This window comes from Aspergillus ibericus (genome assembly GCF_003184845.1).
Source record: "Aspergillus ibericus CBS 121593 unplaced genomic scaffold BO80scaffold_33, whole genome shotgun sequence".
NCBI classification, from domain to species: domain Eukaryota; kingdom Fungi; phylum Ascomycota; class Eurotiomycetes; order Eurotiales; family Aspergillaceae; genus Aspergillus; species Aspergillus ibericus.
The window spans coordinates 112,417-124,912 of NW_020292131.1; the positions used below are offsets into that span (position 1 = coordinate 112,417).

General features: G+C 50.0%; 6 protein-coding genes across 6 annotated transcripts; 2 read left to right on the plus strand and 4 right to left on the minus strand.

The window, feature by feature from the left end:
- Positions 1-442: 442 nt before the first annotated feature.
- On the plus strand, positions 443-2,260 carry BO80DRAFT_386773 (uncharacterized protein). The gene is made up of 2 exons (XM_025717029.1): positions 443-495; positions 560-2,260. The coding sequence occupies exon 2, from the start codon at positions 649-651 to the stop codon at positions 2,140-2,142; it is 1,494 nt and encodes a 497-aa protein (XP_025573067.1). The 5' UTR covers positions 443-495; positions 560-648; the 3' UTR covers positions 2,143-2,260.
- A 189-nt stretch (positions 2,261-2,449) lies between these two features.
- On the minus strand, positions 2,450-3,499 carry BO80DRAFT_447106 (uncharacterized protein; the record flags this gene model as incomplete). The annotated part of the gene is made up of 1 exon (XM_025721586.1): positions 2,450-3,499. One exon carries the CDS (start codon positions 3,497-3,499, stop codon positions 2,450-2,452), a length of 1,050 nt encoding a protein of 349 aa, XP_025573068.1.
- A 1,334-nt stretch (positions 3,500-4,833) lies between these two features.
- Positions 4,834-6,013, minus strand: BO80DRAFT_360698 (FPP/GGPP synthase family protein; the record flags this gene model as incomplete). Its single annotated transcript, XM_025715977.1, has 3 exons — positions 4,834-5,442; positions 5,510-5,824; positions 5,897-6,013. 3 exons carry the CDS (start codon positions 6,011-6,013, stop codon positions 4,834-4,836), a joined length of 1,041 nt encoding a protein of 346 aa, XP_025573069.1.
- A 1,030-nt stretch (positions 6,014-7,043) lies between these two features.
- BO80DRAFT_360900 (MBL fold metallo-hydrolase) lies at positions 7,044-8,015 on the minus strand (the record flags this gene model as incomplete). Its single annotated transcript, XM_025715983.1, has 2 exons — positions 7,044-7,453; positions 7,511-8,015. 2 exons carry the CDS (start codon positions 8,013-8,015, stop codon positions 7,044-7,046), a joined length of 915 nt encoding a protein of 304 aa, XP_025573070.1.
- Positions 8,016-8,604: 589 nt separating this feature from the next.
- BO80DRAFT_386777 (terpenoid synthase) lies at positions 8,605-10,048 on the minus strand. The gene is made up of 2 exons (XM_025717030.1): positions 9,961-10,048; positions 8,605-9,905 (listed from the first exon to the last, which is right to left on the minus strand). The coding sequence occupies exons 1-2, from the start codon at positions 9,961-9,963 to the stop codon at positions 8,781-8,783; spliced, it is 1,128 nt and encodes a 375-aa protein (XP_025573071.1). The 5' UTR covers positions 9,964-10,048; the 3' UTR covers positions 8,605-8,780.
- Positions 10,049-10,495: 447 nt separating this feature from the next.
- Positions 10,496-12,404, plus strand: BO80DRAFT_427101 (cytochrome P450). Its single transcript, XM_025719921.1, has one exon. It carries the CDS (start codon positions 10,648-10,650, stop codon positions 12,235-12,237), a length of 1,590 nt encoding a protein of 529 aa, XP_025573072.1. The 5' UTR covers positions 10,496-10,647; the 3' UTR covers positions 12,238-12,404.
- Positions 12,405-12,496: the final 92 nt, after the last annotated feature.

Below are 12,496 nucleotides of genomic sequence, written 5' to 3' on the forward strand. Positions count from 1 at the left end.
TGATATTGAGTGTGTGTGTTGCCTAGCTAACTACGCGAGGAGGAGGTGACTAGGTGGCTAGGTCCGAGATCACGTGATCTCCTTTCACAATACCATTCGCCGCTAGGATATCACCACTGCATGTGTCGCGGCCGGGTACATTGCCACAGTGTTGTATGCACTTCGCTGCAAATGATGAGCAACAGAGCCAACAGTTCTTTATCGGAAACATGGCTGCGAGTAGTGTAGTAAGGTGGAAGATTGCTCATCCTGTGCTTGAAATTGCCTAATTGGCCGGACCCCACATCACGTGGCAGCCCCTGTGCCGGGAAAGTAATAGTCCGGTGCCGGAGCAATCGGAATGATGCCTGGCAGAGCCTCGATTGGTGCCTAGGGCTCCACACTCGACCCTACAAAATGGATCCTGCTGCACGACGTCTCTGCCGACCGCTGTAACACAACATAACAATACCCGACACCATGCTGGACCGCCTCCCTGATACGGTCCTCTTGCAGGTCTGGGAATATCTTGTTCCTCACTCCAATAGCCCCTGCTCTAACCACCAGGTCCATCACCTAGCCCCCTTGCTACGGGTTTGCCGGCGGTTCTACACACTGTTTCTGCGGCAGCTCCACCGAGAAATTCGTCTCCATTCGGGAGCCATACCGATGGTTGGGAAGACCATCCGTCCGCCGTCCATCATTTCCGTCATTGAGAATAGCTGCCGTAATGCCGAAATTGCCGCTGCTACCCAGGTCCTCACCGTGGAGAACTGGTTCGTCGGACAACGCGGCGGAATGACCTTCACTGCTGACCCCGTGATCTTGGAAACCCTCCTGCAATCCGCCCAGTTGTCTCCAGACCAGGAATCCTGGTGGCGCGAAGCCCTGGAAGCCAGCTATCAGGATGCCTGGCTTGCACTGCTGCTGCTGCGACTGCTCAACCTGCGCAAGCTGGAGATCAAAAGCATGGAGTCCGGATCGCCATACCTGCAGTCCATCCTCACCCGTCTGGCTGACCCCAACGACCCCCTCACTGGTCTCTCCCGGCTGTCAGAGCTGGCCGTGGCCCCGGCCATGTTCAGAAAGGAATTCTTCCTATCCAGCTTCATCCCGTTTACTCAACTGCCTTCCCTGCGCAAGGTTCATATTATCGGAGCCCTCGACCACTACCCAACCCCACCCGCGGGTGTGTGGGAGGGCGACGATGCCCTTGAAGACAATCCATCCACCTCTGCCACCATTATCGACAGCTATACCTTCCACTCCCCCTCAAACATCACCCACCTTACCCTCCGCGCCAGCTCCACCCTCACCACCCTACCCACTCTCCTTCCACACCTCCCTCACCTCCAATCCCTCATCTACAACCACCACGATCCCGCCCTCCACACCGCCGCCATGGAATTCATTCGCGACGGCGCCAAATCCGCGGGCCTCAACCCGTCCATGGGCCTGGGAATATCCGCAGCACAAGCCCACTATCTCGAGAACATCTCCAACACCAGCACCCTCAATCCATCCGTCCTACTCCCGGCCCTTACTGCCGCTCGTTCCTCCCTCCAATCCCTCTGGATCTCAACTACCCACACTCTGCGAATGAACCCCCTGGACAGACGAACCCAGGACCTCCCTGGTATTCCCATCGGCGATCTACGTGACTTTACGTCCCTGCGAATCGTCCGCATGCGGGTTGAGAATCTCCTACTCGTGGAGCGTCGTGAAGACAGGACCGTGAAATACATCCAGGGAAAATTATGGGAAATCCTCCCACCCAGCCTGGAAGCTCTTTACCTAGAAGAATGTGATCGTGCGATACTCCCCGAAATCGTGGAGCAGTTACGGCAGATAGTGCAAAGCCACGAACAACAAGTTCAAACACACCAGCAGAGCATACTCTTCCTTAATTTGAAGACCGTGGTACTGCAACAGCCGATGGATGAACCAGATCGTGTACCGTTTCAGTTTCCGCCTAATATGACGTCGATATCGCGGGAGATGATGGAGGAGATTGGGAGGAGTCGGAAGGCGGAGAATGATGTCCAGCCGGGGGTGTGGAGCGAGTTGATGGGGTTGAGGGAGAGGTTTGCTGTGCTTGGGGGGACGTTGAGGGTCATGGATAAGATGAGGACAGATGGGGAGTTTCCGTTGAGGTTTGTGTGATGCATTAACGTTGGTTACGCTGTGTTGGGAGGGGGGGATGGTGGGGAGGACGTGATGTGTATTGTTGAATTGTTGGATGGATATATGCTCTTGTGAATACTTAATCATGGAAAGAAACATAGGCAGCTCTGGTTGATGTTTGCTACCCATCACCTGAAAACTACAATAACAATATTAAATATACCAAGAGGCAGCAATCTGGTAGACCCAAAGGGACCAAATGATCCCTTTATCTATTAATTTTCAAATTGTTTTTGGTTTTACGGCTATTCTGACCAGTTCGCTACAAGTACGGAGTAGCGACCCCCTAATAAGACTCCTCAACTACGGTTTCCTCATCCAAATTCAGCTCTTCTCCCACTGGTCTGCACACAACCCCCGACTCCAACTCTCCCTTATACTCATTGCGCGGGACTGCAGCACACCACTGCTCCATGATCTCCTCGTCGTCATCCTCGTCGAAGATCATTCTCCCATTGTACGCAAACTGCCCGACCGTAACTCGTTTATCTGCGGGGGGATTATCCATGGAAGCACCAGTGGGAGCACTGTCGGACGAGACCTTGTCCACAGGGGTAATTGCTGCGGATCCATCCGGCACCCCCGTCATGACCATCTCACAAAACAGCCTATAACCCTTACCCCGATCGCAGATCATCCCATAAATAGGCTCGAGATCCGGGAACGCGTTGCGGAGCTTCTTAAATGTACGAATCAAACTCCGCAGACACTCCTCCTCCCAATCTGGTTCTGGAAGCCAGGCCCACTGGACCCTGATAATGCGAGTATCAGGAGGTAGGGAAATGTCATCAGTCAGATACATAGCGAGATCGCACTCGCCGATATTTGTCACCACCTGCAGTCTCCGCTCGTCGGATGCAAGTGTCACGGGGTGCATCGTCCATCCGGCAGGGAGGTCGGTGGCAGTAGAGTTGGCGGAATCAACGGGAGGTGTTGTTGGCTGGTCGAACTCTTGCGCCACAGGGGAGGCTGGGACCTCGGGAGGCACAGAGGTAGAGTCGACCGGGAAGGTACCGGGCATGGTTGTCTTTTCGGTCTCTTCTGGCACAGGGGCGACGGTGGCCTCCTCGGAGAGCTCAGTGTCAGGGAGCTTGGGGGCATCGAAGGAGATAATTTTCTCGTTCTCGGTAGCCTCGGGGCGATGGTCGTGGTCGTCATCAGCGGGGATATGCAGATTATCCACCTCGCGGGTCATGAGGGTGACTCTGACCTCGGAGGGAGCTGCACCAGATTCATCGGGGGTCGTAGGGGAGATGGTTGGCTCCTCGGACTTGGTTAACACGGGGTTGTGGGTGAGTGCCTCAGGGGGCACGGCACTAGATTCGTTGGTAGACATGATTGTCTCGTTGGAGAATCTTGTCGTCGTTGTTTATGGACGTCGTGTCTTGAAGAGATGATTAAAGCCAAAGCTTTGAATTCGACTAGTTGTCTTATCCAAGACTGGTGACTTGCTGTCTGGAATGAAGAGAAGATGGAGAGATCGTGGGGTTTTATAGGCTTCGTAAATTCAGCTGCGCCTCGTTTGGTTGACAGAAGGACAATTCCCATGTCGGAAGCTGCCCTTGGTGAAGACATTTGTGGCTAAGCATCTATCCGTATACTACAACTGCCTTTTTGCTATTTGTTAATTCATATGAATGACAGTGCTTAAGGTGATGGATCACACTGTTCATTGGCCTTCCTGAAGAGATACAGACTCTTATCTGACCTTTGTTGTTAGGTACAGACTTTTGATTGCCTCACATGAATAAGCTTTACTCACTTTTGAGGGTTTGGGATTCACATAGGCTTAAATAATTTTTTCTTTGATTTTCTAGACAGATTCCGATAGCTTGACTCGTTGTGGAACGCCATTCTCACTAAGAGAATGGGAGATTCAGTATGTTTCAATGGTTCTCGTTGATCAAGCTTTCTTGCTTGTTACGTTGTGATGCCTCAAAGTAAAGGAAATTCCCATGTAGGCCCGGGATCTCTACTAAGAAGATGATGACAACGTGTCCATTTGCGCTTTTTGTACGAAACAAAGAATCCCCGCAGTACCAGGAACCTAGAGAGCTAAGCCAGTCTATCAACTCTAGCCGTCCATATACTCGTATCGCAGGCATATTCCGGATTACTCCCTCCCAGTATTTGGGCATATCAGATCTCACCACCAGACATCGCCACTATTGTCATAGCGTGGGTGCCAGTGATTAGCATTAGATAATAAATTAAAGAAGGACAATTCTAGCAGGGGCTCCCCTGTTTATTCGTTCTTTGTTCAGTTGCAAGTGCATTGTCTTGGCGAGGATGAATTAGGGCAACGCCCGAGGGGCCGTGCGCGACGCGGTCTCCATTCTCAGCTATGCGGTCTACTCCACTATGCCTGGGTTTGCAATAATGGAAAATTGTTGAACGGGGCCCGATGCTTAACCCCCGCAAAGGCAGGATCCAAGCAAGGGATGGTGGAGATGGGGTGAAGATTCGGGTTTTTTTTTTGATACTCGGAGATTATCAACTGGGTGATTGAACTGCCACGGTCTATGCATAGGAAGAGCTGATCATTGTGACGTGCTGTTGATTAGTACAATATGCCAAGGAACCACTTCTTTCACATCCCAAGGAAGAAACATCCTAACTTCCAAACCTTTGCCAGTTGTCAACACACTAACAATATTCAAGGCATCTAGCCTATTTCTTCCTCTTATGAATCTTCCTCAACAACTCCTCAAACACACTCCTCTTCAACCCCTCACTCTCATCCGCCCTCTCAATCATCCCCCTCAACTCCGCCACCCTCACCTCCTCAAACTCCCTGTACACCCCCTCCAACCCCAACTCGACATACAGCCCCTTCACCACCCGCTCACACTCATCCTCCCCCCTCCCATAATTCTCCTCCAACACCCTTCTCTGCCCCGCATCACACCTCCCCAACGCCTGAATCACCAACCACGAACACTTATTATCCCGAATATCCGTCCCAATTTTCCCCAACACCTTCGGATCCGCGAACGCATCCAGAAAATCATCCTGCACCTGAAAATACTCTCCCATCGGGATCAAAATCTCCTCCGCCTGCTGTAGATTCCACGGCGTCGCCTTCCCCGTATCCAACAACGCCAACGCAACAGGCAGATAGAAACTATAATATGCCGTCTTGTAGACTGCGATCTCGGTGTATTTCTCCATAGTGAAATTGGTGAAATCGATATGATCGGTCGGTCCGATGAGCATGTCGTAGGATTGGCCCAGCTCGATCTTGAGCGCGACTTCGTGGAAGAGCTCGGTTATTTCCATCTTCATCCCCAATTCATCCCATGATATCAGTTAACATCGCCTTGATAGAAATGGGACGGGAACGCACATATGCCGGCCTCCCCTTGAAATACTTCTTCAACAGCACATAAATCGCACTCTCGAGCATCGCCGCGTCATTCACGGCCGTCATACCCACCTTCGGCACGCGATACCAGCACGGCTTCCCGCGGCGAGTATGCGATGCATCCATGATATCATCCAGAACGAGCATCATCGCCTGAAGTAGCTCGATCATCCACCCTAGAAGGGCGGCGTGGAAGTATTCGTCGGGGGTGAGGTCTCTGTCTAGTAAAAGACGCGCGGAATCGACGACTGAGAGGCCGCGGTTGCATTTTCCGCCGACGGTGTTGTAGAGGAGGGACTTTTGGAGGAGGAGCTTTGTAGTTAGTGGGATGTACAGTGGATGGGGAGAGGCAGGGGGGGGGGAGGGTACCTTTTCGAACCATTCCCAGACCTGAGTAGGCAGTTTATAGTTTTCTTGACATTGTTGACGGAGATCAGATATGACTTGGTGGAAGACCGATTCGAATTGGGGCAGGGTAGTTGCCATTATGAATTACAGGAGTGAAATAAATACAGAGGGAGATTTGGTAGGCGGATATCGAGTGAGAGGTATACGAGGAGCTATATATCATCCGTGCGGGGTCGTAGCTGGGGATCAAATTAACTTTCGAGGAATCATCTAGACCAAAGGGATGTAAAAGGATACGATGTTCGATATTGTTCTTGGGAAGAATACGTGATTGGTTCCGTCTTGGCGGATCGTGGGATAGGGTTTGCGGACAAAGAGCTGCATCTGTTGCCAGGGTTCCTCGGGCCGCACAGGTCGCAGCTGTAACTTTATTTGCCACTGGCTGGGAGTGCGCAAATGAGAGATGGTGGGTCTTTGAGGAAGAGTGGAAAGTTGGCTGGACGTGGAGAGTTCCATTGCATCTTGATAAAGCCAAGACAAAGTTAGAATGTTGAATCAGGTACCTTCAATGCCTAGATGGCCTTTTTAATCGAGATCTAGCTTTAGGACAGCTAGCCAGACCGGGTAGAGGCACTATCCTTCATCAAGGTCGATTTGCCCATGGCCATGTCACCAGCAAACTACTGGCTACCATTGGGTATTTGGGTATTTGGCCGGTCTGTCGCTTTGTCCGAGATCAACTTTATTTTCTCAAACCAGTCTTCCAAAATCAATTTTCACATCGTGGGATAATAGATGGATTTATTGCCGTAGAGGCTTGCTAGCTTGTTTCACTGCTAGGTTAGATTCCAGCACACGCTAATGGTGTTGATTTGGTGACATCCTGCTGATAAATGCGAATAAAGGATGACTCGGATTCCTGGTGGGATAGTCATATCGCCGATTGCACCAAGCATGGGTCGGTGATCACTATAGAGACTCCACAATTGTCAGGGCCATTGTTATTTGAGATTCATGAGTTGCGCACATGAAGCAAGTATATTTGACATCTTACTGACATGACGTGAGGAGCAACCCTTATATTGGATTACCTGAAGAGACATGCCACACGCCGAAGCCCTATCATACATGAAACAACTCTATATACACATGTAGATCCCCAGAAACCCTACCATTCCCCACCCTGAAACTTCATCGGCAGATGTAGCATCCGATGCCCTGCCTCCGTTGGCTTCGGCAGCTGACCCGCTCGAATATTAATCTGCAGACTCTGATGGAGCAGCTTTGGCGCCTGCATCTGTGCATCGCGCGCCTCCCGCAGAGCAATATACTGCTCTTCTGTCGTACCATCCTTCAAATGCTTGTTCTGCTCCCTGTGCTCCTGTACACTCATCCAAGGTCTTGGTGTTTCCCGCTCTTGAGGAGGGTAGTCATGCCCAGTCCAGACCTTGAAGTGACCTGGCAGAGACAGGAGCTTTTTCCCAGATCGGAAAAGGTCGCGCGCGCTTCCACCGGGGAAGTCGCAGCGTGCGGTGCCGATGTCGGCGTGGAAGATTGAGTCACCGCAGAATATATTTTCTGGGATGGATTGTTAGCTGGGAAATGCGATTGAAGGATGTCAACGGAAGTATGTACCTCCAATACGATACCCAAGATGATCGGGAGTATGACCCGGCAGATGAACAGCAGTGGCAGTCAGATTGCCAATCTTGAACGTTTCATCATCATCAAACAACTTATCGAACACAGTCATATATTCAGCCAAGGGAACTCCATATCGCTGACCAAACAGATTCTGAACCTGCGTGATCCGCTTCCCAATCCCGATCGGTGGGTTAAGCCCTTGACTCTGAGCGAGATGACGTTGGAGATATGTAGCCGCAGTGAGATGATCAGCGTGGACATGTGTCTCGAGTATCATCTCAATCTTCAAACCGCATTCGGCCACCGTTTTGAGCAAGGATTCGGCACTCCTAGTGCTGACGGTCTGGGTAGTCCGGTCGAAATCCAGGACCGGGTCTATGATGACCGCAGAGGAAGTGGCGGGATCAGAGACTAGATATTGCCATGTTCCGGTGTTGGTCTCAAAGATGGCATGGATGGTAGGTTCAACAGGTGTTGTTGAGGCGACACGCCACATGTTCTGGTTCGGTGGTTCACCCGTGGTATTCCCGGACGACATTAGGCGGCATGAGATGCGTGGAGTGAACGCATTCCTCAGGGTAACTCCAGAACCCGGAGGCTTCCGATATCCGGTTACGCCCTTACGTAGGGCTTTATTTGAGAACGCTCGCTGATGACTCTGGAAGCTTTGAACCCGTCGCGGTTGAGATGACGTAGCAGCAGGAAGCTGGGCAACATAGGAGAAACTCGACCGAGGTAGTCTTCGACTTGTTCCTGAAAGCAAAAACATTTCGATATCGAAGTAGTTGATAAAAGTTGACTGGTGATATGGAGGAAATGCAGGAAGGGATAACCAGCGATGATTCATCGTTAAATGCGCGGCTTGGATCGCCGAAGGAATCCCGGGTCGGCGATAGGCCGGGCGCCAAGACCCCGATTCCCGTTGATGCCTCAGGCGTCAAATAGGGGCAATCCAGGTGGCACTCATATCTTCCGAGGAGCTTCTGTGAACAACGCTTGTGACATATCAGTGGGCTGCATCTTCAATAGATAGTGTTTCATATCAGATCGTCGTAAGTATACTATTCCACAGGGCAACCTCTTGTGTATCTCCAATGTGTGACTGACAGTCCCCTATCCGATCAGTCATAGCTGGCATAATTCTCACACCAACAGGTCCGGAGTTTGCTTATCTACATGCGCATAATTCAACTTCTCAAACCTCATGTAACTGTACAGCACGATATTTGATGGGCTGATCAACTGCACATCACCGTCACATCTATTTCAACTCCTGGAAGCACCCCTTCGCTTCAAGAGCGGCAGGAATATTCAACTCTGCCAATCTGTACCTCCCGGCGGACAGATGATAGAAAATATAGCCGTAAATAAACTGATTAATGCGCTCAGTTGTAGGAGCATCATCGGCTAATATGCTACGGATGTTCCGTACTTCTTTGATTGTTGCATGCCGAAGTTGGCGCAGTGCTTGAAGAGACGTTGACCCGTGGACCTTGGCATAGTTTTGAACGAAGCCCGGACAGTCATCTTCCTTGAGCTCTTCCTTGTAGAAAGACAGCAAGTCGTTCACGTAGCCTAGGAACAATCCGATATTTGGGATAGCTGAAATGTATTTTGTCAAGTCCCGCTCTTCAGGATTCATGTCCTCCGGGAAGCACATGAAGGCGAATGGGTCAGCAATCCCGGTCTTAGCTCTGAAGTAAACGAGAAATTCGGACGCATCAGGCGATAGATGAGCACCGTCCTGACTCTGCTCAATCACGGCGGATGATATGTACTCCAGGGTTCCTTTGATGATCATGTCGGCGCCAAATTTCCCAAATAATCGTGATTGGTCGCCCAGAAATTTTGTGAAGCTGCAAAGTAATTCATGTCCATGAAGTTGTCCAAGAACTAATCTCGCGCTGTAGTCTTCCAGGTCTGGTAGAATGTCACTGGTAATGTCATCAATGGCCACTATGTGTGTAGTGTAGACAGCGATCGCTTCTCGAACTGCGGGGGAGGCATAGGGATAGGTGCAACTAGCATATTTGATTGCTGTTTTGATGCACGGTCCAATATCAGTGATGAAGTTGCGTGAGAGGCCATAGGACTGAAGGAGATTCTCAACACGAGCTTTTAGTCCCACGTCAGAATGAAATTTGGGGCGTTGGAATGAGATGTCCCTTAGAAGACCATTGACGATGTCCTCGTAATCCTTCTTGGATACAGTACTCTGAGGGGTGATTCTCTCCGACGAACGGCCACGAGAGTGGGTAGCTGATTTGAAGAGAGAGGCGCAAACGGCCATGAAGAGAAAGGCAAGCACATTGAACAATAAGAAGAGTATCCCAACCCCACTGTTATCGCCGCTCTTTGCTAACGAAAGTTTTTCTCTAATAAAACCCTGTCTTCACATTAGTCATACATGTATGATGAAGTAGCCGAATTCTTCCGCCTACCATAGTCCTGGTCAAGATGTTATCCCTTGAGGAGTCTAATATTGGCAACGGGAAAGACCTGGCCAGAAGTGTTCAATCTGGTTTTATACTCGAGGCCGGGTCTATGGATATGAGTATCTCGATCACACAAACCTTGGATCGAATAAGCAAAGAAAAAACCAGGCTTAATCGATTTTGCCCCTCGTGATAGACCCCACTGAATCGGGCAAACAAAAAAATCCCATCGAAGGATTGGTGAACAAATCCCGCACCCCTCAGATTTTCAAGGTGTAAACTCCGTTCTCCGGGCCAAATGGCTGCCGATCTCAGAGTCCTGACGATGTTTATTCGCGTAACCATGAACTGTGATCTGCTCACTAACTATATCCTAATACGTAATAATTTCATCCCGTGCTGTTCTTGTGTTACCATATAGTTTCTTGTGTCACCCTATGATCTCTCTTGTGTTACCGTATGACATTTTCTCATGCCATAAAATCTCTGTGTGACCATGGATTGCTTTTTTGGCCAAAACTCTATCTGCTAAAGAAAAAATGTCGCATTTATTTTCCAGGAGAGGATTATAGGTGCCTAACCTGGACGGTCGAACTATTATATATTCTGACGCAACACAAGGAATGTTCCCAGTTACATTCCTTCCCAGCCGATGGAAAGTACCGATCAGAGCATGGCAATATTTTCTTCAAAATGACTTCCACTTCAAATTTACTGCATCAAGCAGCAGACATGTGGTCAGCATTGCCGGACGAGCTGGCGAATATTTACCTATTCATCTCCATCCTTGCCCTCTCCATCTTGATCACATACAAACTCATTGTGGCAAAAAGAAGTAATCTTCGTCTACCACCCGGCCCTAAACCCCTCCCAATTATTGGCAATATTCATCAACTGGTAAATCAGCAACCGATTGAGCTTATGAAGAAATGGCACCACGACTACGGCATAATGGTGGCTATCCGCTTCGGCCAGCAAATGGCAATTAGCATTGGCTCATTCGATGTCGCGCACGACTTAATGGCCAAGCGAGGTGCCATCTATAACAGCCGTCCTCGATACATCATCGGATTTGAACGCATGAGCAGCGGACTCAACTGGGCACTCATGCCATACGGCAAGGAATGGCAGAACAAGCACCGTATTATGAACCCCATGGTAGAGCCTGGTGCACTTCATCGCTACCGCGGTGTGGAAGACCTGGAAAGCAAACAGACCCTGGTTGAACTTTTGCACACGAATGACTTTGACGCCGTCATGGCTCGTTATGCTGGCAGTATCCTCATGACACTGGGATACGGGATGCGGTTGGAAGACACGAGCAATGACGCCCCTCAAACGCTTTTGCAACTCAATGCCTATCCATTCGAGGCCCTTTCGTACTTCTACTACCAGGTGGTGGAACTGCTTCCGTCTCTCGATAAACTGCCTGCCTTCTTGGCGCCGTGGAAGGAGTTCTCTGCTAATGTGGAACGACGAACGACTGAATTCCACATGAGAAACTTCGACATCGCCAAGTCCAAGTCTTCGTGGAACTGGGTTCAAAGTGCCTTGCAGTCCAAGACAGGGTCTGGGGCTTCGCCAAAGGAACTTGCCTATTTGATAGGAGTCCTGGAGCAAGGCGGTGTTGAGGCTACGTTCATTGTACTGCGGCTGCTGATCAAGGTCATTGTTCTACACCCGCACTGCTTGGAAAAGGCACAACAAGAGTTGGATCATGTCGTTGGTCCGGATCGACTTCCCTCCTTTGACGACCTTCCTCAATTGCCCTATATCAAGGCTATGATGCATGAGGCCATGCGGTGGCAGGCACCAGTCCCACTTGGAGTCCCCCATGCAACGACCCAAGACGACGAATACATGGGTTACCATATACCCAAGGGCACGATCATTCTTCCAAACATTTGGGTCATGTCTTCCGACGCAGAGATGTTTCCCGATCCGCATGAATTCAAACCGGAACGATGGATTGAAAATCCAAACCTCAAACATAGTCCGTTTGGGTTTGGTCGGAGGATTTGTCCCGGCAGACATTTGGCGTGGAACAGCATGTTTATTCTCATGGCTCGGCTGATGTGGGCATACAATATCATTTATGCACGTGAAGATGGAAAGCAAGTTGAGATCGACCCATGGGACATAGAATTTGGATTTACAGCATCTTCTAGGCCGTTTACGGCCTCATTTGAAGTGCGAAGCCAGAGGAAGCAGGAGATTATAGAAAGGGATTGGGAAGATGTATGTAAAAGTTCCGCTCAGATTATGGAGGGACTTCGGCCCTAGGAAAGGTCTGAATTGGGGGGTGTATTCAGCGACATATTCCGGCGGAGATGAATATTGCGGGCATATATCATGTAGTGGGAGTCAGTCCGATGAAACTGACTGGACGAAGTGTTCGATTGAGACCAGTAGCGGTCAGTGTGATGTCATAGCAAAATGATATTCGTGAGAATCCACAAACCCAGCGATGATGAGGAGGTGCCTAGCAAGGTTCCATTTGTTAATCGCATTGGTGTAAATGCTGGCTTATGATTGGTCAGGT